Source organism: Ictidomys tridecemlineatus, chromosome X (assembly GCF_052094955.1).
Source record: "Ictidomys tridecemlineatus isolate mIctTri1 chromosome X, mIctTri1.hap1, whole genome shotgun sequence".
Taxonomy (NCBI): domain Eukaryota; kingdom Metazoa; phylum Chordata; class Mammalia; order Rodentia; family Sciuridae; genus Ictidomys; species Ictidomys tridecemlineatus.
In genome coordinates, this window is record NC_135493.1 from 78,791,427 (window position 1) to 78,818,750 (window position 27,324).

Here is a 27,324-nt window from a genome sequence, read left to right on the forward strand (position 1 = left end):
AATAAATGAATAAAATAAAGGTTTATCAACAACTTAAATAAAGAAAGAAAGAAAAAATAAAAATCTGGGGATGTGGACCAGTGGTTGAGTGCCCCTGGCTTCAATCTCTGGTATGAAACAAAGAAAGAAACAAAAATATAATTGGCATATTAGCAGAGGGGATTAAAAAATAAGGCACAACCATATTTCATTTATAAGAAACTCATCTCATGGGCAAATATTCCACAAGCTAAAGCTGAAAGGATCAAAAAAAAGATATACCATGCAAATGAAGACAAAGTAAACAGAGGAAGTTTCTTGCATATCAGAAAAAAAAATAGAGTTTAAGACAAAATTAATCCAAATAGACAAAAAAAAATTCAATTCATACTGGTTAAGGGAATCATCCAACAAGAATATATCATGATGGTAAATATGTATGCCTCAATCGTCTGTGTACTGTCAACATAAAACAAAACTGCAATATAGAATTAAACAGACCAAAATACAATAATAGTAGGTGATTTCAACACACCTCTCTCACCATTAAATAGGTCATCCAAACTAAAGATTTGTCAGAACTTAAAAAAAGTACTATAAATCAATTAATGAGGTTATGTTTTGATAAGCTCACATTTCCAATACAAGATTGAAAATGCATTAAGTACACCTCACCTACGGAACTCTACCAAAGGCGATAGTTTAGCAACACAATATACTATAGAATTTTGGTTGTTTACCCCCATGATCAAATGGACAACTGAGAAGTAGAGCTCACATTCTAAGAGTATCTAACTAAGAATTGGTAGTCCAGGAAAACAGCAAAATTTTAAATTTGAAATAGTTTCTAAGGATGTTTCAAGATGGTTGCATAGAGAAGGGCCCTTTTCTGACTGCTCCGTGACATGAAACCAAGAAAGAAGTTAGGCAGCTTCTCAGCAAGGTGGGTGAGCAAAAAACCGGGGGGGGGGGCTGTTTATTGAAATTTAATTCTGGACATTCAAAGAGGATGGGGACTTATGAGATTGGATATAATAAAATAATAAGGAAAACATCCCCAGCGCCACAGCCTCTACAGTAGCCGGAGACATTAGCAAGAACAGTCTTTCCACAAGCAAAGCCGAGAGATAAGAGAATTAAAGGAACCTACATTTTTAGGAGGCCTGAGGCATGTCTGGGTATGAACAATTTGGAAATCAAAAAATACTGCCCAACTAAACTGAAAGACACACTGCATAATATCCAAATGTGAGGAAAGAAGGTGCCATCACTTCAGGTGGCATTCGGAGGGCAAAGAAAAGAACAACTCTGCAGCTGAGATGCTCAGGCCAGTAGCTGAGGGAGACAATTCCTGGCAAACTGAAGTTTGACCCGAAATACAGGCCCAGTAAAAATACACTGCACGACACAGAGTGTAATTAAGTGACCAGGAGAAAAATCAAACGTGAAGAAAGGTTTACTCAGGAGAGAAGTGGGCATGGAAACCCAACCAGCTCTTCCCTTCCCCTTCCCCCCTATAATCTGGCTGCTTATAGGACCAGCTGGGAGAGATGTCATGGCCATGATTTCTAAAGGAGTGGGGAAGAGATTGAGGTTGGAGACTGAACTCAAGACTAGGAAAGGTGGGGTCTGCAGGTGACATAGTAGACTAAGAACTGGCTCCTCCACCACACAAGTGGAACCCAGGAAAGACCCCTGGGGTGCAGTCTTCCAGAGTGCACCAGCAATTGTTAAGCCTGATGATCAAATTTGGCATTCAGTGAATAAATAGCCTGGAGCCTACCTAAGCCTGAGCCCCCTCTACTAATTCCACTTATGGGATTCTCTCTTTCACTCCAGCAATCCATCTTGAGGATGGGGAAATGTGCCCCAGTTAACCCCACCTAACAACACTGAGAAGAAAAGCTAAGAATCTTTTGAACTCCACCACAAACAATTCTTTAACTTTTTGTTGAGATTTTCCTTTTTCTTTTCTATAATTGTGACCTAATGGTTCATGGACATTTATACATATTCATATTTGTATTTTTCTAACATTTTAAAAAGCAGTTATTTTTCATGGATTAAGTTTTTGATGAATAGGATGTTTGATTAATGTCTTTCAGTTTTGTTTTATATTCTTTTGTTTTCAATTTTTTATTTTTATATTTTTTTGAAAAAAATATTTTTCAGTTGGAGGTGAACACGATACCTTTATTTTATTTTTATGTGGTGCTGAGGATCAAACTCAGTGCCTCATGCATGCTAGGCAAGTGCTCTACCACTGAGCCCTATTTTTATTTCTTTAACCTAATTTTTTTTCCCCAGGGCTGAGGACCGAATCTTATTTCTCTCACCTATTTTCCTTGATTCTCTCTCTTTTCTTCCACTGAAATTGTTTTCCTCTTCACTCTTACTTTAAACTTTTACTCCAATTTTCTCTCCTCCTCCATCATAATTATCACATCCTATATCACTTCTGCTCTCTCCCTGTCTACCATGTGAAATCATAAGCCATTTTGGAAACTTACTGTTTTTATTATAGGCAATAACTGATCATATTGTTTGTGTTTATTGTGATAATTAACATTGTAGACGTCATAGGACAAACTATTTGGTTTAATGCTGGGTACTGTTTGCATTAATTGTTATTATGATTAATCTCCCCCTAAATGGTGAGGTACTGGAAACCTTCAGGGGCACTATAAATAAGTCCACAGGGTAGAAACTCAGACTCATACTGTTAGAAGGGTAGAAAAACAACATGGAAAAGCAAGGGAACAATCACCCCAAACAAACCAAGATACTCCAATGACAGAGTCCATCAACACCACAGTAGAAGAAGTGTCAGAGAAGTTTAGAATTGACATCGTTAAACTAATTTGCAAGGTTAAAAAAAAAGTTTCTGCTGAAGGCTTATCAATTCATACCATTTTGCAGTCTAAATAATATTAGGGCAATCTCATCCATCCCCATGTGGCCTAAAGGTTTTCATTTCATCTTCATTTATGAGGGATAACTGTGTCAAGGGTAGCTTTGCTTAGTCAATCATTATGTTTCAGGGCTTAGTATGTATTATGCCAAGTCATACTGGCTTTCATGGTCTAGATTGAGAAATCAGGTAACATTCTAACTGGACTATGAGGGTCTATAGTTATCTATATTATGATGTCATTTACATTTAAACAACAACATAAAATAAGCTGATTTTATCTATATACACATATATGTAAGTACACAAAGGATTAATCTTACTCAAAGAAAGGTCTGCTATAAATGTCCTACCACATAAAGAGTGTTTAGCTGGAGACCTTGGAGTGTCCATATAGAGGAAGATGCACAGGGGGGTGAGAGGCTTAGGCCATGTGGAAACTTCTAGACTATGAAGGATTTGGAGATCAGTCACAAGGGTGGTCAACCATACCTATATGCCCATGTCCAAAATGACCTTACCTGGTGGGTAATACTCAATGCATACTGTCATTCATTAATTTCTGGAAGAAGCTAGACCTCTGTGAATGATTCCACTGAAAGATCACTCAAGAAGTTATCTGGTGCTCTGCCTTATGTGCCTTTTCCTATTGCTGATTTTAATTTGATTTCTTTTATTATACCAAACAATAACCCTGGGTATCATAGCTTTCCTTAGTTCTGTGTGTCCTTCCTGTAAATTACTGAACCTGAAGGTAGCTTTGAGGACTCTAAATATTGCAAACTAAAATACATGCTTCTGTGAGTACAAAAAATGTCTGGAAGAATATACATGAAATGATAGAGGACTAAGAAGGAAGGAAACGTTTATGTTCCAGCACACATTCCTTTTTCTTTTTTTGAATTTTTTAAATATCTTTTGTAGTTGTAGATCGACACAATACCTTTATTTGTTTATTTTTATGTGGTTCCAGGGATCGAAGCCAGTACCTCACGCATGCTAGGCAAGTCCCTACCTGTGAGCCACAACCCTGGTCCCTTCAGTTTGCATTTTGATTAAGAACATAAATTACATTTGTAATTTCTTTAACTTAAAAAGACTATTAGTTAACAAAGCCCAATTCTTATTAATGATATCTGAGGAAACAACTCCAAAAGCTAAATTTTGTTGTTTACATTGTATTTACTAATAGTAATAAATATGTTTCTAAGATAATTATTTCTTAATAAAGAATTTTAATGTTTAAACTAGGAGCACTGACATGAGCATGTATTCAAAGCTACTTTAAAGGCCTGAGTTCAGGAATTCAAGGTCAATCTGAGCAAAAGCCATTTCAAAAAAAATTAATATTTAAAAGAAATGCAATTTAATTAGCATGGAAACACATTTTCTGGAAAATTTCATTCCCCAAAATCATACACAAGTGAGGAAGTAGGGAATGAAAATATTTACACTTAGAAATCATTTAACAGAAAGTACAGGGACAATAGCAGCCATGACATTCTGGGCAGTAGAAGGAAAGGGATCTAACAAAAGTATATAAAAAAATTTCTGTTCAAAATTCAAGACTGAAGATGATGATGATGATGATGATGATGATGATGATGTTGTTGTTGTTGTTGTTGTTGTTGTTGACGATGATTTGTACCAGGGATTGAACCCAGAGGCACTCAACCACTAAGCCATATATCCAGCCCTTTTTATTTTTCATTCTGAGACAGTGTTCCACTAAGTTACCTAGAGCCTAAGTTGGGACAGCTGGCTTTGAATTTGTGATCCTCCTGTCTCACCCTCCCAAGCTGCATTACAGGTACGGATCACTGCACATAAACTCAAGCCTGATATTAAAGGATGTTAAGATGGTTCAGTATACTTTTAATGTTTATTCTAATTATATAGGCAGACATTATTGCTGAAATCAAATGATGCCGTCAATATTGTACCACAAACACACCTAATGAACAATCAGGAACAGTAATGTTAATTAGACTCCAACAGATCAATTTGAAGATATTAAGTAGGAAAATATGCTTTAAAATAAGTGGCAGGATAGGAGAGGAAAACAAAAGTCTTTTTATATACTGTTATACTTAAATTTATTTTTAGTGTATTACATTGCTATGTATTGGTAAATTTTAAAAATCAAAATATTAAGGAAAAAACTGATAAAATATTAGAAACAGTCCATGCAAGCCTACTGCAAAACCTTGAGACACTAAAACAAGGAGAAATAATGAAAGATGGTGGTCACTTTAATCCACTAAGACTTTGGCTAATAATTATGCAGCGATAACCAGAGAACCAGAGTTCACATATGAATACTGCTGTCCAAAAACTCTGGTCAGTTCTAAACAAATTCCATCCTAATACATGCTCCCACTATTCCAGGATTCTGTCCTAATAAGCTTACACTTGTGAATTTATGACCTGATCTCATTCTTAAGAATCTGGTATCTCCTACCTCTTATACTTTACTTCCATCTTAAACTACAATTCAGATTTTTATGCCACAACATACCCAAAGTCAGGCCTTCATAAACTCAGCTATCACTTATATTATCCTTCACTACCACCAGTCAGACCCCAAATCAGAGAGGACAAATTGGGAAAAGAAAGAAAACATGTACTGGAAAAGCAAGTGTTTTGTTTAACAGATCCCTTCTAAATAGCCTGATACTTTAGGTTTAGATGGAAAGAAAAATTATATAAAAAAGCGATTACTGTCAATACATTTTAGAGCTTACATATGCCTCTTAGTATATATTATATATAGTAATAGAAAACAGGGGATTCTCCATGCAGTACAGATGATTTTTCCGATATGACAAACCAAGGTATCTCTAAGCTTCTTATATACTCTGGAAAGGAAATGAAAGGTAAGACTTCAAAGAATATTCAATAAAATTTAACAGAAAAGCCATAGCTCAGTTAAGTGCTAACAAAGGTAATATAAGTATTTATTTTTCAAATTTAACAAAAAATAAACCAAATATCCAACCCTCATAAAAGGTATTTGTTTTTTTAGAAAAAACACAGTTAACACCATAGTTAATTAAGCTTCCCAAAATCAAAAACAAGACAAACTTTCTCATAATTTACATGCAATATTGTATAGGAAGCTCTAGGAAGGTCCATTAGGCAAGAAAAATGAAATCAAAGAGCTGCGTAAAGTGGCACACACCTGTAATACCAGCAACTTGATAGGCTGAGGTAGGAAAAATCCAGATGGGGGCCAGTCTTACCAACTTAGTGAGACCCTGTTTAAAACTAAAAACATAAAAATGAATGGGGAGAAAAACCTCCCCCCAACAAAAAAAAAAAAAGGTAAAATGTTCTGTGTGATATGTGGACGATAACACACAACAAAAGGGGAGAGGTGAAGAACTAAAGGTTAGACAAAGGGGAATGCAGGGAAGGGAGGGGGAAAAGGAATAGGGAAGACAGTGGAATGAATCAGACATAACGTTCCTATGTACATATATGAATACACCACAATGAAGCTCTACATAATACACAAGCACAAGACTGGAATCTTAATTAGAATAAGATATGCTCCATGCCTATATAAAAATTTCAAAATATACTCTACTGTCATGTATATCTAAAAAGAACAAAAAATTAAAAATTAAAAAAAATATAGGGATGGGGATGTAGCCCAGTGGAAAAGCAACCCTGGGTTAAATCAACAGCATGAAAAAGATAAAAAGAGGATCCAAGATGGCGGGCCAGAGGGAGGCAACATTGTGTGTCACTCCATGACCTGGGATTATACTGCTTCTCTATGAGCAACATTCCTGCTCATGCACAGAAATCAGTCACCAGGCAGTCCAGGGTTCAGCGTCAGAGGAGGTATCCCAACTATTTGCCCATATAGGACTACTGGGTACCGGAGCAGGACTATCGACTATCAGCAGCAGCACCCACACAGAACTTTCAGCCACCCACTCGAGCAGAAATCACACAAGCCGCTCCCACACAGGACACCCAGCAGCTTCCCACAAGCAGGAACTCCAGCCACCACTACTGTTTGGCCACCACTCCTGTTTGGAACCCCATCTGCCAATGTGGGGCTCCCCTGGTTGCCACCATCTTGGGACTCTGCAGCAGCAGAGATAGTCCCCTGTGTGCCGTAGCCCGCCTGCACCTGAGAACTTCACAAAGTCCCTGAACTCAGGCAACAGCCACACACTACATGCCACAGAGCTCGTCTCTGAACTCATCTTCTAATGCTATCGCTCGGCTCCCCCACCACCTCCACACATGACCCAACATCCAATAGCTGAAAGCAGGCACCTTCATCTTGGGTAACTTTCATCACCACCTTCAATGGGGGCAACTCCCAGTTTGGAAGCCCAGCTGGCCAGGTACCCAGTTTCTAACTGCCCCCTCTCCCCAGCAGCCACTACTCCAGCACAGTAACACCCTGGTTAGCTTCACCACTCTGAGGGCGGAGATATAAACTAACAACAGAGGACCCTACCTATTGGATGAGAAGGGAAGCAGGAAAGATACTGATCTCCAACCCAAACAATCCCTGTTTCTTCCTTCAAGATATTTTTTCCTCTCCATCTCTATTCTCCCACCCTCATATCCCCATCAGATATGAAACCAAGTACTTTGCATGAATTAGGATTTTGAGAACTGGGATGACTGAATACTATATTACAGTTATGTTGTATATTCTTTTTTCTTTTTTCCTCCACCAATTCTACTATTTTAACATTTTTTACACTTCTTAATATATATGTGTGTTTGTTTTATGTACTCTACTGTCTTCCCACTTGCTTCTATATCCAAAATTACTTCCTCTCCCTTCTCCTGCTACTAATCTTCCTCTTTAGAATTCTCCTTCACACTTCCTAAGATATAATAACTCTATATCCTCACCTCCTACCTCCTCAGCATATCATCCTACTACTCACCACAGGTTCTTTGTCCACCATCAGAAACTGTAAATACTTTTAGAAGCCTACTGAGTATATTGTAGATAATAATTGAATTCACCATTTCTGTACACTGTGACCAAAGTATAAATGTCTTAATAGCAAACATTTTGTTTTTAGGGTGTATATTGTTTATTTTGGGATCTCTTAACATTGTCCTTCACCTCATAAGAGAGATATTGGTTCCCTCCAGGGTCACTATAAGCCTATAGGGTAAAAATGGTGATGTCTGGGATCCACAGTGCTAGAAGGGAAGACACACTAGCAATATGAAAAGACAAGGGAAGAAAGTGCCCCAAACAAATCAAGATACCACATTATTAGAATCCATGGCCAGCACAGAAGGAGAAATGACAGAGAAGGAGCTAAGGATGTACATAATGAAAATGTTCTGAGAATTAAAGGATGCTATAAGAGCAGGTACAGGAAGCAAAAGATCATTTTCACAAAGAGCTACATAAACAAATACAAGAAGCAAAAGATTAATAGGGAGATAGAGGTTCTTAAAAAAATAGAAATCCTTGAAATGAAAGAAACAATAAACTAAATTAAAAGTTCAACTGAAAGCAACATCAACAGATTAGACCACTTGGAAGACAGGACCTCAGACAATGAAGACAAAATATATATCTTGAAAACAATGTAAAAATGAGTCTCCTTGGTTGAGTCTCTCTAAGTTCAACACCCAGAACCAAAAGGGTGGGGGTGGGGGGTTAAAGAAAACCCACTACAAACTAAACAAGGTTTTGAATAAGAAATTTCTCCAAATAGAATAAACAAATAACCAACAAATATATGAAAAGATGCTGACCATAATTACTCATTCGGAAAATGTGTGTTAAAACCACAATGAGATACTTCTTTATACCCACAAGGAAAGATATAATAAAACAGACAATGACAAGTGTTAAAGAAATGTAGAAAGAAGAATTTTCATGCACTCCTGGTAAAAAAAAATGGTGCAAATGCTGTGGAAAATTGGCATTTCCTCAAACTATGTTACCATATAACCCATAAATTCCATTCTTAGCTAAATATCCAGAGGGATGAAAAAATACATGCAGAAATAAAAACTTCTACATGAATGTTCATTGCAGCATTATTCACAGTACTCAAAAATAAAAACAAGGTAAAGGTCCATCAATAAAAATATGGTTAGTATGCATACAGTGTAATATTCTTTGGCAGGAAATGTTAACAGACTACTGATGCACATTTTAATATAGATAAACCTTTAAAATGTTAAGCTAAATCAATGAGGTAGATATTACATGATTCCATCTTATTGACATATCCAGAATATGCAAATCCATAGAAACAGAAAGCAGATTAGTGGTAATGAGTGCTAATAGGTACAGAATTTATTTTCAGGGTGATGAAGAATTTCTGCATTTCCAATGGAATAATTGTGATAGTCACAGAACACTATGAAAATGTTTTGTTATGTGTAATTCTCCACAATAAGAAAAACTCAAGCTTTTTACAAACATAAGATCTCCTAATGTCATAGAATTTCAAAGCTAATGAAATTAATTCCCTCTCGCTTTTTGTATTCCTTTCACAGAAAATACTAAGACTGAGTACTTAAAGTGCATTTTTTCAAAAGAATGTAGGAAGCAATTTCAAATGAGATCAAGGATTTATTTTTTGTTTCAAAATTTTTAAAAACATTTATTATGTTAACTTTTACCATTTTGCTTTTTTGTATAGTTTAAGGAGTTATTTGATCCTACATCCACTTGAGAAATTATAACAGAATATAGATCAAGGACTTTATATATTTTTAGGTTTTGGTGTTCCAGTAACATAAAAATAACAGCAGCTGAACTTTCTTTCAGCCCCGTGTCATTAAATTTCCAATATCTTCATGCTAGTGAAGAAGCCAGTATTCTAAGTGCTCTACTATATAACATTTGGAAATTCTCAGAGTAGTCTGTATCTAAACCATCGCCCCCCCCAAAAAAAAGGGCTGAAGGACCACCATAATTTGGCACAACCATCCACTGATTTCCTTCCTGTAACAGCTTTCCAATATGATACTGAGACTTTTGCCCTGGGGGGGGGGGGGGAACCTGGGGTTTTTATCCTGGGTTTTACATGGCTTTTCTTCCTTGTGCACTTTCAAATGCTGCTTCACAAGAGAGCTCTGGCTGAAGCATTTCCCACATGCACTGCACTGGTAGGGCTTGTCCACACTATGGATTCTCTGGTGCTGAATAAGATGGGAAATCGGGCTGAAACATTGGCCACATTCATCACACTGGTAATATTTTTCTTCAGTATGAATTCTCTCATGCTGAATGAGATTCGAATCTCTCTTAAACCTTTCACCACTCTCACCAATTTGATAGGGCTTACCCAAGTATGGATCCATCAATGCTGAATAAGTTTGTCATATATTAACCAATGGTAATGTGACTCAAAAGTCAACTAAGTAAAATGTATTAAGTTAAAAAAAAGTCCAGCTATAATTATAAGTGAGAAAATAATGAATGATCAGGTTACCAAAAATAATGGTAAGATGTTTTAAGAAACTACTATAATAATAAAGTTACAAATACATATCTTTATTCATTGTCAAAATCCACTAAACCATATTACAAAGTATAAACTTTAATATATGCAAACAAAATAAAGGAATTAGCCTATGTAATTTTGGAAAATGATGTCTTAACTGGAAATTATAAAGGTACAGACAAAAGCAACCATAAACAATGTACTCTAGTGGGTAAATTTGTTTGTCACAAGAGCAGAGATTCTACAATACTGAGCCACATGCAGTGGAACACACCTGTAATCCCAGTGACTTGGGAGGCAGAAGCAGGAGGATCACAAATATGAGGCCAGGTTTGACAACGTAGCAAGACCTTGTCTCAAAATAAACAGTAAGAAGAGATGGGAATATGACTCAGTAGTAAAGCACCCTCAATCCCACTGCGACACACACAAATACTTTACACGAGACTGAAAAAACATATAAGTGTATGAAAAAGGAAATACAAGTTATAGCTTAACAAAAAACAAAAGAAAAAATAAGCAGTGTGGAACTGGGCTAGAGGTGAGGACACTATTTACTAAACCATGTTTTAATATACACACATACGTATGCATACACACACATGCATACATACACAGGTACATGGATTGTACACCATGCTCATATGATCTCTGTCTACTGAGAGGCCCTAGAAGAAAAAATGCTATGCTGGTAGGTCCTTTAGTCACAGCAGCGAAAAACCTAATAAAACAGAAATTGGTACAGAGAAGTGGGGTCATTAGTGTGACTAACCTGACCATAAGGATCAGAAGATTTTTGAGCTTTTTGGAACTGGTGGGAAGAATTCTGAGATACTTAATAGTGCAAGCTGGAAATGCTTTAGGTTGTTGTAAGCAGAGCTTAATGGATGATTCTGGTGGGAGCTCAAAGAACAGAATGCCAATAGGACTGGGATAGTGAAGATAGGGCTCAAGAGGGTTCAAAGAACAACTCCTTTGGAATTTGGAGACAGGCCATTCCTGTTATGTTTTGGCTGAGAAGCTGTCAGCATTTTATCCTGAGACTGTTTGTGAGGCTGATTTTAAAAGTGATGAACTTCTTAATCTGGCAGAAGAATTATCTAGGCAGCCTAGTATTCGGGAGGTGGCATGGACATGGCTGACAGCTTTTAGCCAAACTTACTGTGATATTAAGGAACAGAAAGCAAAGCAGAACTTATTTTTAAAAACCTGGACTTGAAAGGCTAGAATAAAACTGGGGCTAAAGAAGTTGCAGATGTTAAAAGATATAACTGCCACTAAAAAAACACTTTGCCAGATATACAAAGAAATATGGCTTCAGGGCATCTCAGGGGCTGATAAGACCACACCCAACTCAAGTTCAAGGAAGTAAAAGTAAAAATTTTATTGAGACCACTGGGGCCCCCTTCTTGCACAAGGGGGCCTAAAAAGTTTCTTTTTTTTCCCAACATGCTCAGCCACCCCGACACTCAGAGGGTGCTGCAGTGAGTTATTGCTTGAGATGGCAACCGACATGTGCTGCTGGTTCTGCAAGAATGAAGGATGGGAAGCCAGGCAAAGTGCAGCATCGTCAGAGTCCCTGCAGGAACTCCCTGAGAAGTGAAAATGTGGAGATGTGAGGAGTAAGTCAAAGCTGCAGTGGAGACCCCTGAAAAAAGAAATGCGAGTAACCACAGGACATCGACCTAGGAAAGCTGCAACAACTGAGCAGAGACAAGTCACTTGAGCTGCAACCAATAAGGCCATAGGGGTGGAGCTATACATGCCCTTGGAAAGAACACTAAGATATCATGTGCCTAAGATTCTGGACAAGGAGCTACAAGACTTCATTACCCAGCTGGATTTTGGCCTTGCCTTGGTCCTATCCGTCTTTCTATCTCCCTAATTTTGCGAATGCAATCATTTACAGTGTGCCATTACATATTGGACACTTGTAAACTGCTTTATGTTTACAAAAGTACACAACATGAGATTGCCTTGAGCCTCAGAGAAGATTTTGGACTTGAACTTTCAGCAATCTTACCCTATTGACTATAAAGAACTCTGGAAATGAAAAATTGTATTTTATGTTGTGAGCTTTCGTGGGCACAAACTGATATTTTGGATGTGAGGTGTCCCCTAAAAGCTCACATGTAAGACAATCAAAAAAGGTGCAGAGGAGAAATCACTGGGTTACAAGAGTCTTGACCCATTCAGTGATTTAATCCTCTGATAGGTATTAACTGAGTGGAAACTGAACTGCTAAGATGCTGCTGGAAAAGGTGAAAATTTTGGGCATGGCTTTGAGTATATATTTGTATCTGGCCAGTGAAGTCTCTCATTCTGGATAAGCATGATATGAGCTGATTCCCTCTGCCACCCTCTCCTGCCACAATGTTCTGTCTCACCTTAAACTCTGAGGAATGAAGCCACACTTCTATGGACAGAGACCTCTGAAACCATGAGCCCTCAAATAAACTCTTCCTCCTCTACAATCGTGCTGGTAGTGTACTTTAGTCACGGCAGCAAAAAAAAAAAAAAAAAAAAAGCTGATTAAAACCGAAATCCAATTAGGAGCACGCATATCCAGGACCAGGATCTTTGTGAATGCCACTTTTTTCAATAAGAGTAACCACAGTGTATGGAGAAATAGCTGATCTGAGGCATGGGATGATATACCATAAGCCTGGAGTATCTTGTAGGACCATGAGGCAATGAAGTACTCAAGACTCTGGAAATGTGGTGTTCTGCCAGAATGTGCAGGCCTGTGTGTATTCTGCCTTTCAGTCTGAGACTATCCTGGGATACCTCAGGCCAGATAATCATGGAGGAGCACTGAATACTGCTTCTTCCGATGGGGAAACACCTTCCATTCATCTTCCATGTATGAATAGTACATCGTTTGCTCTTTGCTTTCTTGAGACTTCAGGCCACAGTCCGCAGTATGAAAACCTTTTGAGGAGCCACTCTCTCAGCTCCTCTAAAAGGAAAGCTCATAGCCCTACAGAGCTTGATAAAGATAAATCAGTGGTCAGGATCGAACCCAATACTTCATGTGTGCAGGTAAAAGAGGAAATAACAGGAAAGAAAACCATCAATCCACCTCCTCTGCAACATGTACCTTATAGGATTCTCCTCTATGCCAAGCTGCTCAAAGCAAAGGTGAATGCCTCTAAAGAAGAATTACTACAATCCCCCACCAAAAAAAAAAAAAAAAGAATTACTGTTTCCTGAGGGAGAGGGCATGCCTAAAGAGGAAAATTTTTCTAGAGAGTCTAAGAATTCATGACTAAATTCATGAGACTCCTTGAATCCTGCCTGTAGAAATTTTATTTAAACTTCTTTCTACAGAGATTTTTCTCAGGAGGTACCAAGCAACGACAAGTTCACACTAGTTGAGAACAAATAATCTCCCAAGAGTAGTTACTCCAAAGATAAATACCAAATGCAGAAGGAGTGAAGCTCCAAGATATATAGCTGTACCTGACATTAGTGTCCTTGAAAAAAAAAAAAGGCTTCTTTAAGACTCATCACCCTGGTGTGTGGATGAACTGATCCAATTCATGAAGCCTACAGATGCTCAGACAGCAGGTCCAGTTGACAACCTCTTTAGGCAACATGAAATTGACAGAAAATTTCTGCTGCTGCTAAAGAATAATGTGATGATGAAGTGTCCCCTGAAGCTCACATGAGAGACAACAGAAGAAGGTTTAGAGGACGAATGATTGGGCTATAGCCTTAACCAAATCAGCAAATAGATCCCTCATGGGATTAAGAGAGTGGAGCCTGGAGGCAGCAGGAGTGAGGCTGCAGGAAGTGGTTCACTAGGGGCGTGGCTGTGGAGTATATATTCTGTATCTGAAGAGTGCAGTCTCTCTCTCTCTCTGCCACCCTCTCCTGCCACGATGTTCTGTCTCACCTTATGCCCTGAGGAATGGAACCACACTTCTATGGACAGAGACCTCTGAAACCATGAGCCCTCAAATAAACTGTTCTTCTCTAAAACTGTTCTGATCAGATCTTTTAGGCACAGAGGCAAGAAACCTGACTATCCCATGGAATATAGTATAGGGTGCTGAAGCAGGGGCCAGCATTAAAGTTACATTACTATATTGAAAATTTTAATGAAGGAAAATATGATTTAATTTCTCATGTGTCCTGGTAAAATTTTAATTTTAAAAGTATTCTTTGGGCAATTTTGTATTCTGGAAGGCTCTTAAACTATATTTATCATAATTGCAGAATTACATTAATCATCCAGTTGACTTTAAAAACCATTTAAGATGTTAGCATAATGATACTCAAACTGGCAGTTTATTCTATATATTTTTTTAATTTGTTGTAATTAGTTATATATGACAGCATAATGCATTTTGACATTGGATTGGCAGAGAGGACAGGAGGGAGTGTTCAAGTGGGAAGGTTGGTATAATTAGACAGACATTTTTACCCTATATACATGAATTATTGCATAACCGGCATGACTCTGCATATGTACAGGCAGAAGAATAAGAAGTTGTTCTCCATTTGTGTACAGTATATCAAAATGCATTAAAGGGCTATAAATAGGAAAAGAACTCAAATTATCACTATTTGCCAAAGACATCATTGTATATTTAGAAGATACAATACATTCCACCAGAAAACTTCCAGTACTAGTAAATGAATTCAGCAAAGTAAGAGGATATAAAATCAGTACCCATACATTGGTGATGAATCCACTGAAAGAGAAATTAGGAAAACTACCCTATTTACAATTGCCTTAAACCATAAAATACTTTGGAATCAATCTAACAAAAGACTTAAAATACCTTTACAATGAATACTAAAGAAATAGAAGACCTTTGAAGATAGAAACTTCTCACATGCTCCAGGGTAGGCAGAATTAATACTGTCAAAATGGCCATAGTAACTAAAGATTGACACAGATGTAATGTAATTCCTATTAAAATCCCAGTAACATTCTTTATAGAACCAGAAAATGTAATCATGAAATCCATTTGTAAAGAAAGCCAGAATAGCCAAAGCAATCCTTAGCAAAAAGAGTGAAGAAGCAGGCATCAAAATAGCAGATCTTAAACTATAATACAGAACAAGAGTAACAAAAACAGCATGGGATTGGCACCAAAATAGACATGTAAACCAAGAGCACAGAAGAGAAGACACAGAGACCAAAGCACATAAATACAATTAACTCATACTACACAAAGGCACTAAAAAACAGACATTGGAAAAGACAGCCTGGAAATCCACATGTAGCAAAATGAAATTAAACCTCTGCCTCTCAACCTGCACAAAAGTCAACTCAAAGTAGACCAGAGACTTAGGCACTAGAAAAGAGACCCTGCACTTCATAGAAGAAGTAGGCCCAAATCTTCATCTCATCAGTTTAGAACCTGATATCCTCAACCAGACTCCTAAATTCCAATAAGTAAAATCAAGAATCAATAAGTTAGATGGATTCAAACTAAAAAGCTTCTTAGCAAAGGAAACAATAATGTGAAGTAAGAGTCTATAGAATGGGAGAAAATCTTTAACACATGCATCTCAGATAGAGCCCTAATTTCCAGGAACAGGATACATAAATAACTCAAAATTAACATAAAAAAGAGCCCAATCAATAAATGAGCAGAGGAAGTTAACAGACACTTCACAGAAGAAGAAATACAATCGATCAAAAAAGGGCTGGGGATGTGTCTCAGTGGTTGAGCGGTTGCCTAGCATGTGCAAGGCGCTGGGTTTGATCCTCAGCACCACATAAAAATAAAAAAATAAAATACAGATATTGTGGGGCTGGGGATGTGGCTCAAGCAGTAGTGTGCTTGCCTGGCATGCGAGGGGCGCTAGGTTCGATTCTCAGTACCACATAAAAATAAATAAATAAAGATGTTGTGTCCACCGAAAACTTTAAAAAATATTTTAAAAATACAGGTATTGTGTTCTACTACAACATATATATATATATATATATATATATATATGAATGAAAAAATGTTCAATATCTCTAGCAATAAGAGAAATGCAAATCAAAACTACTCTAAGATTTCAACTTACTCCAGTCAGAATGGCAATTATCAAGAATGCAAGCAGCAACAAATATTGGTAAGGATGTAGGGGAACAGGTACACTTATATATTGCTGGAGGCCTGGAAATTGATGCAACCACTCTTTATAAAAGTGTACAGATTCCTCAGAAAACCTGGAATGGAACCACCATTTGACCCAGCTATCCCACTCCTTGGCTTATACCCAAAGGACTTAAAATCAGCAGACCACAGTGGTGCACCCACATCAATATTTACAGTGGCTCAGTTCACAATAGCCAATCCATGGAACCAACTTAAATGCCCTTCAATAGATGAATGGAAGAATATGGTATATATACACAATGAAATATTATTCAGCCTTAAAGAAGAATGAAATTACAGCATTTACAGATAAATGGATGAACTGGAGAATATTATGCTAAGTGAAATAAGTCAATCCCAGAGAAAAACAGAGGCCAAATGTTTTTTTTTTTTTTTTGGAGAGAGAGAGAATGAATGAATGAATATCATTTTTATAGATGGACACAATACAATGCCTTTATTTTTATGTGTGCTGAGAATCAAACCCAGGTCTTGCCCGTGCTAGGCGAGTGCTCTACCCCTGAGCCACAATCCCAGCCTCCAAATGTTTTCTTGATGTGTGGGGGTTAATTCACATTGGGGGAAGGGGAGTCATCAGGAATGAATAGAGGTACTTTGGATTAGGCTGAGGGGAGGAGGGTCTCAGGGTAGGAAGGGTGATATAATGAATTGGACATTACTCCCCTATGTGCATATATGACTACATGGCCAGTGTAATTCCATATCATGTATAACCAGAGTAATGAATATTTATACTTCATTTATATATGATGTGTCAAAATACATTCTCTTGTCATATATAACTAATTAGAACCAAAAAAAAAAAAAAAACTACAGCAAAACAAAAAAAGAATAAATCAACTATAGGATTTTTAGACATCCAACTTGATCATAGCAAAAAGACAATGCAATTGTTAGACTTACAATGGTAGCAACTTTTGTACATATTAATTACATCATCCTTGGTGGGGGGCAAGCCATGGATTCTAAAAACTAGTAGTAACTTTAACAGTGATAATTACGGAGGCATTTTATTTTGCATTAGGGAGACTGGATATTGAACCCAGGGATACTTTACTACTGAGTTACATACATAGACTTACTTTAGTAACTTTCTTCCATCCTTCATTAATTTATTGATTTTGCGAAAGGGTCTTGCTAATTTGCTATGAGTCTCACTATGTTGCCAAGTCTGGCCTTGATCTTGCGATACTCCTGCCATAGAGTCCTGAGTCTCTGGGATTGAGGGTATGCACAACTAAACCCGGCTACCCAGCATTTTTGAACAAACATAAATCCTATAGTAACTTGAAGTAATATAACAAGATAAAATTTGATGAGGAAAAAATTCTACAAATAATTAATAGTCTTAGATAAAAATTAATTATTTTTGCACATAGTACAATTAGTCATCTTTCCAGGTAAGGAATAAGAATGAAGTAATAGGCTCTTATATGAGAGTGCTGTTACAAAAGGATCAAAGGTATTCCAAATATTAGCTTAATATAATGGTGACCATTTAAAAGACAGGAGCAAGCAGGAATTCTTCTGATGATATGAAGTTTGGAAAGAGATTTAAGAACTGTTTACAGAGTATAGAGAGAATTCTTGTTGTCATCTAATGTTCAAACACCTGGAAGAATCAATTGTAACACAGGCACTTGATGCATGTTTGTTTATAAGATCTCCCCTGAAAACTCTAAACAATTACAGACTTAGCAAATATCTTCTGGACAGCTATCAACATGAAGGGTGATTTTTTTTTCCCACATTGCAATGTTACTTGATTCTAAGAAACAAAAAGAATGCAAAAGCCTGACAGATAAACACAACGAAACCAGCTATTTGTTGCTCAACTATTATTTCATAAACCAAATATAAGAAAAAAATTTTTTCAACTTTCTTCTTCGTGTTAGGGCAAGTTAATACTTTACCTGGATCAACCAAAGCTTTATTAAATATTTCTTTAAGTTTACGACTCTTCACATTCCTTCCTTGAGCAAGATTTCTGTACATCTCATACCCTATGATCATAACACCACCATCTTCTTGCCACCTCTGTAGCATGTAGCTTCTCTCCTGAGGACGTTTCACAGTTGCTAATTCAGAGACCTTTTGTGAGAAAATAAGGATTTTGGAAAATACCTATTAAAAATGTAAGACTATTAAAAATTCCCTTTAAAATATGCACTATTTGTAATTTAAAATCATTCTTCTACTATATGAATTTTATGCAAATATTTCAATACAAAAACACTTAAATATGATACCTCGAGCTTCTCATCATCTTTTAATCCCTCTTGCCACTTCTCAAATTCATTCATCCAATTCAAAGCAGTATTAAGAGGACAAACCACTAAAGCTGTGCTAAAATCCAATTTGTCACACAAAAGAACTGTATGAAGAAAACTTACAACCTAAAAGAAAACAAATTAAGTTGGTACCTTCATTTATATACCCACAAAAATTTAAGCAATCTTACAACTAAAGTTTTGTTTTGCTTTAAACAGTACACTAACCCAAGAAAAGGTCATAATTTGCAAGCCATGTACAGGGAAAGAAATATATTTGTAAAATGAAAAATGTAAAAGGCCATTTTAACTCTAAAGCATCATAATAATACTGTGATTAATCAAAATAATATAAAATGTTCTCACACCTAAACAAAGGCACTGATCTCCACAGAATGTCCCAAAAGCCTTTCAGAAAATACCACTGCCAATTTGGAAGACAAGTATGTTACACAATACTTTTCCATTTTAACTTGTTCTAACTCACTGAATCTATAATAATTAACCATCTCTGGAAATAATCTGTATAATAGTTTCACATCTCTGCTACATAAATATAAGAAATGCAATCACTTTTTTCGTTCTTTTGCAATGCTAGAGTTTGAACCCATGGTCTTGTACAGGATGGGTGGAAAAAATCTACCTAAGCTATAATCCGAAACCACACAAAGTAATTTTAATGGTAAAAAATACTTTATGTTCTCATTACTGTGGCATCACAAACTGTTTTTTAGGGCTTTATTTTTTATGTGGTGCTGAGCATCAAACCTAGTACTTCACAAATGCTAGGCAAGTGCTCTACCACTTGGCTACAACCCCAACCCAATAGACAGTTAAATATTGTTAAGTGAAAGAAGTTAATTTCTCACTCAGAGTCTTGGTCATAGTTGTTTGCCCTATCTGTAACCCCACTTCCTTACCTTATTTGGAATTCTGCTCAAACATACCATTTTTTAAAGATGTCTTCCTTAACTTTCAATGTTTATTATATTATTGTTATCATCATCTTAACACATATTATCTAAAAGCACAAATTTCTTATTTTATTCTCTGACAGAATATAATATATTGAGAGGGATTCTGTAATTCTTAATCACTGTTTTTATCTCCAGCCCCTACAGCAGTGTGTAAACATAACAGAACTCAGTATTAATGTTGAATCCAAATTAATGTAAGCAAAAAAACAGGATACATGGATATTCTTTATTCTTACCTGTAAAGTCTTACCAAGTCCCATGCAATGTGCAAGAATGCATCCTGAACCTGGAGATTTCTTTGTCTTTTTCACAGACTCACAACAGCAATCCCACATAAACTGAACACCTAAAGATTACAGCTTCATTAAGTTACATTTAAAGGTCCAAGTTAAACGTTTTCCCAATCAGTTAAATCAAAAATAACCAAAACTTCTAAGAAATAGTATTAACACAATACTCGAGAGTTTAAAAAAAAAACTTAAATATAAATAGAATGATTTCCCTGCTAAGGTAAATTAGACACAAGCACAAGCAGACTACTGGATGACTTTGTTAAATTCACATTATCTAATCTATCAAAACAGTTTTTCTCTATACCCTAGGATGGTATAAAAATACTTTCCTTTGAAATAGAAACTTTACCTAAAGATGAAACAGCTTCCTATCAAATATACTTTAAAGGATACTGAGCCAATCAGTATTAAAAAAAAAAACAGGATAATTCATTATTTCTATTCTTTATTCAACAGAAAAGACTGAGTAAGAAATGGGGCCAGTAACTCAAGAAGTAGGAAATACAGAATTTACCTTATGAATCAATTCATACTCAAAACCAACTTACTGATTTCTGCTCCAGGAAAGCAGAAGGAAGTTACAATAGAGTATCTTTCTAATACCAGTACAGGAGTATTATTTTAAAACATACCTGAAGATGCTGAAATAGGAATTCCCAAAGAAGGCACTGAGGTAACTGTACCACTTCTTAGCCACCTCATCCAACCACTACAGTACAAGTGAAATTCACTTGTTAAATATACCCATTTATAAGTAACAATTTTTCCGAATTATAAAATTCACTGTTTTTGCAATTACAAAAGATTTTTTTCTTCCTCATTTACCTACAGGCAACCGTAAGGGCAGGAATCATATTATTTTAGCTCACCAATTTATCTCCAGTGCTTAGCAGCATGTGAGTCACACAGAAAACAACTAATATAGGTAAATTTTAACGTCAATGAATTGCCTAATAGGTTCTTACCATCTACTTGGTGGGGTTTCAATTTGATAACCATATTTCTATGAACCTGCACTAAAGGTTCTTTGGTTTCTTCATCTTCATCTAGGACCAATTTGGTTGTTATTGGACACTTGGTGGGTGAAGCATCTTCAATTTCTATCACCTACAAAAAAAAAAAAAAGCTGTTGATAGTTAAGTTCAAGCAATAATGGAGTATAAATTTTACCATGGGATATTTTCTAAAGTATAGATACATCTAATATTTTGGTTCAATAAGGCCGGGATAATACATTTTCCAAATTCAATCACCTTTATAAAATATATCACTTTAGTAAAGCCAATAATTTAGCTTAATAGTTCTCAACCAGGATACCTCAATACATGTTAGATAGAAATGTGAAAAAAGAAGTGTTCTAACTAGTCTATGACACCAACATTACAATGTGAATACAGATGTGATTTCCAACCTGGGAAAGTTCTATTCTATAGGACACTTAAAATTTGAGGGCATTTAAGGTTGTCATGATGAGTGGTAAAGGCTGGTAATAAATGGAGAGGAGCAAAAGGCAAATATAAAAGTAAACATCCTCCCAGACACAGTGATACATTCTTCTAATCAAAGTGGTTCATGAGGCTGAGGCAGAATGATAGCAAGTTCAAAGCCAGGCTCTGGACCATAGTGAGGCCTTAAGCAACTCAGGCGAGACCCTGTCTCAAAATAAAACATTTAAAAAGGGCTGGGAATGTGGATCAGTGGTTAAGCAACCCTGGGTTCAATCCCTGCTAACAACAACAACAACAAAAAGTAAACATCCCTACAATATGAAATGCCAAAAAGAATTGTTACACTCAAGAAGTCAGTATAACTCCCACTGGTAGCATGCTTGAAACCCCCTCACCCCTGAAAAAATAAAGGAAGCAAGGGAAGGAGGAAAGGAAGAAGAAAAATAGAAAAATACATATACACAAGCACAGATAGTAAATCACCTATAAATGAGAATACCATTACGGAAATGTGGGAATCCAGCAGAAAATTCATCCAGCATACTCTTGGAACAAAATAGTTAAAAAATAGATGCACTGAAGAATTCAGGCATTTGTGGATGTGTAACCGACGTGATTCTGCAATCTGCATTTGGGGTAAAAATTGGGAGTTCATAACCCACTTCAATCTAATGTATGAAATATGATATGTCAAGAGCTTTGTAATGTTGTGAACAACCAATTAAAAAAAAAGAAAAAAAAAGAATTCAGGCATGAGGATCACAAGTTCAAGACCAGTCCCAGCAGTTTAGTGAGGCCCTGAGCAACTTATTGAGACCCTGTCTCAAAATTAAAAATAAAAATAAAAAAGGATTTAGGGTGTCTCACAGTAGTTAAGTGCCTGGGTTCAATTCCTGATATTAAAAAAAAAAAAAAAAAAACAACACCACAAGAGTGGATGAAGTGGTTGTTTCTTCAAATGCACAAATAGCAACAAAAGACTTCAAGGAACAAGAAAAGTCATGGATACATGGTGCCATCAAAAGAACACAACAGTTTTCCAGTAAGTTATCCCCCCCCAAAAGCAACAACTAAGGAAAGTAGTGTGGAGACGCCTCAGAAAACTTGGAATGGATCCACCATTTAACCCATCTATCCTATTCCTCAGTTTATACCTGAGGGTCTTAAAATCAGCATACTATTACAATGACACAGCAAGATCAATGTTTATAGCAGCTCAATTCACAATAGCTGAACTATGGAACCAGCCTAGGTGCCCTTTAATAGATAAATGGATAAAGAAAGTAGGATTGTAGCTCAGTGGGAGAACACTTGACTAGCATGTGTGAGGCACTGGGTTCGATTCTCAGCACCATATATAAATAAATAAAGGTAAATCAACCACTAAATTATTTTTAAAAAAGAAAATGTGTTATATATACACAAAGGAATATTACTCAGCCTTAAAGAATAAAGTTATGGCATTTACAGGTAAATGGGTGGAGCTGGAGAATATCATGCTAAGCAAATAAACTAATCCCAAAAAAACAAAGGCCAAATGTTTTCTCTGCTATGCAGATGCTAATTCACAATGGGGGAGTGGGGCACTAGGGAAGAATAGAGGTACTTTGGATTAGTCCAAGGGGAGTGAAGGGAGGGGGGGAAGGAGGGAGTGGGGGTAGGAGGAATTATAAGAATGAATCAGTAATTATACCCTACATGCATATATGATTATACAACCATTGTAATCATACACCATGTACAACCAGAGAAATGAGAAGTTATACTCCATTTATGTATGATGTGTCAAAATGTATTCTATTGTTGTGTATAACTACTTAGAACAAATTTTTTTAAAAAAGACTACTACTCATGGACCATGCACCTGGTCATCAGAACTTTCATGGAAAAGTACAATAATATTGTTTTCATGCCTATACACACAATATCAATTCTCTGGTCATGACCAAGAGTCATTTTTACATGCAACTTGCCATGATTTGGATGTGAGATGTTTGGCAAAAGCTCATGTGTGAGACAACACAAAAAAAAACCTTAGAGGTGAAACAATTGGGTTATGAGAACTTGAACCCAATCACTGAAAAAAATCCCCTAATAGAAATTAACTGATAACTGAAGGTGGGTAGGGTATGGCTGGAAGAGGTGGGTCATGGGGAGCTTGCCCTTGGAGTTTATCTTGAGTGAGCTGAGCTTAGTCCGTTTTCTAATCATCATGTGAGCTATGATGTTGCCTCTGAGGAATGGAGTCAGCTGTCTAGGCACTGAGACTTCTGAAACCCTGAGCACCCAAACAAAATTTTCCTACTCTAAAATTATTCTTCTCAGGTTTTTTAGTCACAGGTTCAAATAAGCTGTCTAAAACACAAGTCTTATTATTTAAGAAATACATTTTGTAGCCAGATACAGTGGTGCATGACTGTAATCTCAGCAAGTTAGAGAGATAAAACGGGGATCACAAATTCAAATCCAGCCTCAGCAATTTAGCAAGGCCATAAGCAATTTAGTGAGACCTTGTCTCAAAACTACAAAAATACAAAGGGCTGGAGATGTGGCTTAGTGTTTAGGGCTCAATCCCTGGCACCAACCAATTTTTTTTTTTAAAAAAAAGGAAAGAAAGAATAGAAATACTGAGGGATCTGACCAAAGTAAATTCAAAGCTTTCTGGAAAGTATTCATCACTCTAGACATTATTAACATTCATGGTTCTTGTGAGGAGGTCAAAATATCAACAGTAAGAGGAATATGAAAGAACTTGACTTAAACCCTCATGAATGACCTCATGAGGTTTAAGTTACAAGTAACTTCAAGTGTGATAAAAATAGTATAAAACTACAAGTTTAAGTGGAGCCTGGACATATATCACTAGATTTCTGCAATATCATGATAAAGCTTAATAGAAAAGGGAGGCCGGGTGAGGTGGTGCATACCTGTAATCCCAGCGGCTCAGGAGGCTAAGAAAGGAGGATTGCAAGTTCAAAACCAGCCTAAGCAACAAAGAGGTGCTAGGCAACTCAAGGAGACCCTGTCTCCAAATAAAAATATTAAAAATGGGCTGGGAATGCAGTTCAGTGGTCCACTTTCCCTAGTTCAATGCCCAGTACCAAAAAAAGGGGAGGGGGAATAAGGGAGGAGTTGCTCATGGGAATGAGCAAATAAAATAACTTTTTTATTTGGTATTATCGACTGACCCCTGGGGCACACTACCATACTCAAACCCTTTTCATTTTTTGAGACAGAGATTTGCTAACGTGCCCAGAATGGCATCGAACTTGAGATACTCCAGCCTCCCAAGTCATTGGGTAAACACACATATGCCACAGTGCTCTGTAGAAAATTATTTCTTAAAATGGAATGTAAATCACTTGACCTGTAATCCCAGCTATTTGAGAAGCTGAGGCAGAATGATTACAAGTTCAATGCCAGATTCACCAACTTAAAACATAAAAAAGGGTTGGAGATGTAGCTCACTGTTAGGGCACAGCACATGTTCAATACCCAGTACTCCAAAGCGAGAAAAAAAATTACGGAATCTACCCTTGATGAATACCACTCAGATGTTGAAATGAGGAAATTAAGCTAACTTCATAAGAAACTGCCATATCCATTCAAACTGTCAGCAAACACCAATGAATAGTCAGAGGCCATTAACATGGAAGGAAGACCCACAAGCAGCAAAAAAGACTGACTTACTGAAGGCTCATATGATCATTAGCATTTTTTAGTGACAAAATATTTTAAATTTGGGCACATAAATAAATATTTTACACAGAAAACTAATAAACAGTTAATACACTAAATTACTGTTTAAACACAGCTTTATATGCAGTGAGAAAACAAAACATACATGTGACTCACATGGTTGCAATATTTGCTTTATTGCAATACTATTGAACCAAACCCACAATATCTCCTGGTTATGTCTGTACTATAATCAGCAAGAGAGAAGTTTTTCATCATACACTGTTGGGAGCCGGTCTGGACCATACACACCTTTAAGTCCTGAGTAAAAGAGCATGGAACAGCTGCACCCTGCTATGGGGAGCTGCTCTGGAAATATGTACCCTTAAGCCCTGAGCAAGACATACTGCACAATTACTGCGCTCCTCAATAACTTGGGCTTTACCTCCACTCGGATAATGAGGCTTGGCTCCAGGAGTAGGAGTTACCTGGTGGGGTTGAGTTACACTTACCTGTTCCTTTGTAATCCTACCCCTTGCCCTTTTTGGGATAGAATGTTCCATGGAACCTCCCTATATAAGAATAAAGAATTCCAGTGGCTCTCTTTTTTTCCACCGACCCCTAAGGTCAGAGAGCCGTCCCAGAGTTTGAAAAGGTACTTTTGTGTGTTTGCATACTTTCTTCGCCATTTTCCTAAGTTATTAAATAGTAAGATTTGTGAACCTAGCATAGGTGACCAGCTAGAATAGATGGTGATGATACACAAAGGATCTTTAAAAAGGTAATCAGTCAATTTCTCAAAAGAAACTTAATGGTCAGAAGGCAATGCAAAGTACTGAACAAAAACCCTGTCAGCTGAGAAGATCTCCAGAAAACATACATTCAAAGGCCAATAAAAAGCCAGTATAACTGTAATTTTCATTGATAACTCCACTTTTTGCTTTCTACAAAATTAAAAAAACTATAAAATATAATTATAAATTATCACATATATAAAATGGCTAAAATATTTGTGGCATTGTTAACATACACAGTTAAAACACTTATCTACATGGGAAGCAGTTGAATAAGAATTTTGGGGGCTGGGGATGTGGCTCAAGCGGTAGCACGCTCCCCTGGCATGTGTGGAGCCCGGGTTCGATCCTCAGCACCACATACAAACAAAGATGTTGTGTCCGCCAAATACTAAAAAATAAATATTAAAATTCTCTCTCTCTCTCTCTCTCTCTCTCTCTCTCTCTCTCTCTCTCTCTCTCTTTAAAAAAAGAGTTTTGGTATGCACTGAAACAAGATTTTTATAACATAAGAATATTATTTGTAATCTGCACTATAACCACAAAGAAAATAGCTGTATAATATAAACGAAATAAATTGAGGTGAACATCAAATGTATCACTGCAGAACTTCAATTAACAGCGAAAGAACTCTAAATAATGTAGAAAATAATGAACAAAAGAAATGTACTAAGACATAATAAAAAGCAACATGGAAGAAGATCTTTATTCATCATAACTTACCTCAAATTTAAATGTACTTAACTCCTAGATCAAAAAGTACAGATTAAATGATTTAAAAATATGGTCTGGGGCTCAGTATTTGGCTCAGTGGTAACATGCTTGCCTAACATGCACAAAACCATGGGTTACATGCCAAGGCCCAAAAAATAAAACAAAATATGATCCAAATACTTCAGAACTAGGCAGAAAGTAACAGAATGGTAAAAGATATTCTTGCATAACCAAAAGAGAGCTGGGATGGCTAAATAAACATATACAACATATTTTAAGTTGAAAACACTCTTTTAAGAGACAAATAGGACATTATATATCAATAAAAGAATCAACTCATCAAAGTTATAATAATTATACTCAGACATGGATAACATTAAAAATCCCCAAGATATACAGGAAACACTGATAAAATTGGAAGAAACAGAAAGAACTAGAATAATGCTTGGAGATTTAAATAGGCCAATTTTAATAATGCAAGGGAATAGGGCTATAGTATAGCTTAGTGGCAGAGTGCTTGCCTAGCATGTTTGAGGCACTGGTTTCAACTCGCAGCACCACATTAAAAAAAAAGGTATCCTATGCATATGCAACTAAGAAAATTTTAAAAAATAATGCATGGGCAAGCAGAGACAAAAGATCAATAAAGATTTTAGTAACACAATAAACGAC

The 27,324-nt window shown here is 36.6% G+C and overlaps 1 protein-coding gene across 9 annotated transcripts in view; it reads right to left on the reverse strand.

Annotated features, from left to right (window-relative positions):
* The window catches only part of Atrx (ATRX chromatin remodeler), a 226,069-nt gene that overhangs the window by 89,887 nt on the left and 108,858 nt on the right, over nucleotides 1-27,324 (reverse strand). For all 9 annotated transcript variants that reach the window (XM_040281649.2, XM_040281657.2, XM_021734672.3 and 6 more), the window contains 4 exons: nucleotides 20,984-21,125; nucleotides 19,962-20,071; nucleotides 18,728-18,874; nucleotides 18,392-18,569 (listed from right to left, as the gene is read on the reverse strand). In XM_040281649.2, coding sequence (XP_040137583.1) covers nucleotides 18,392-18,569; nucleotides 18,728-18,874; nucleotides 19,962-20,071; nucleotides 20,984-21,125 — 577 coding nt within the window. The remainder of the gene's footprint in view (nucleotides 1-18,391; nucleotides 18,570-18,727; nucleotides 18,875-19,961; nucleotides 20,072-20,983; nucleotides 21,126-27,324) is intronic.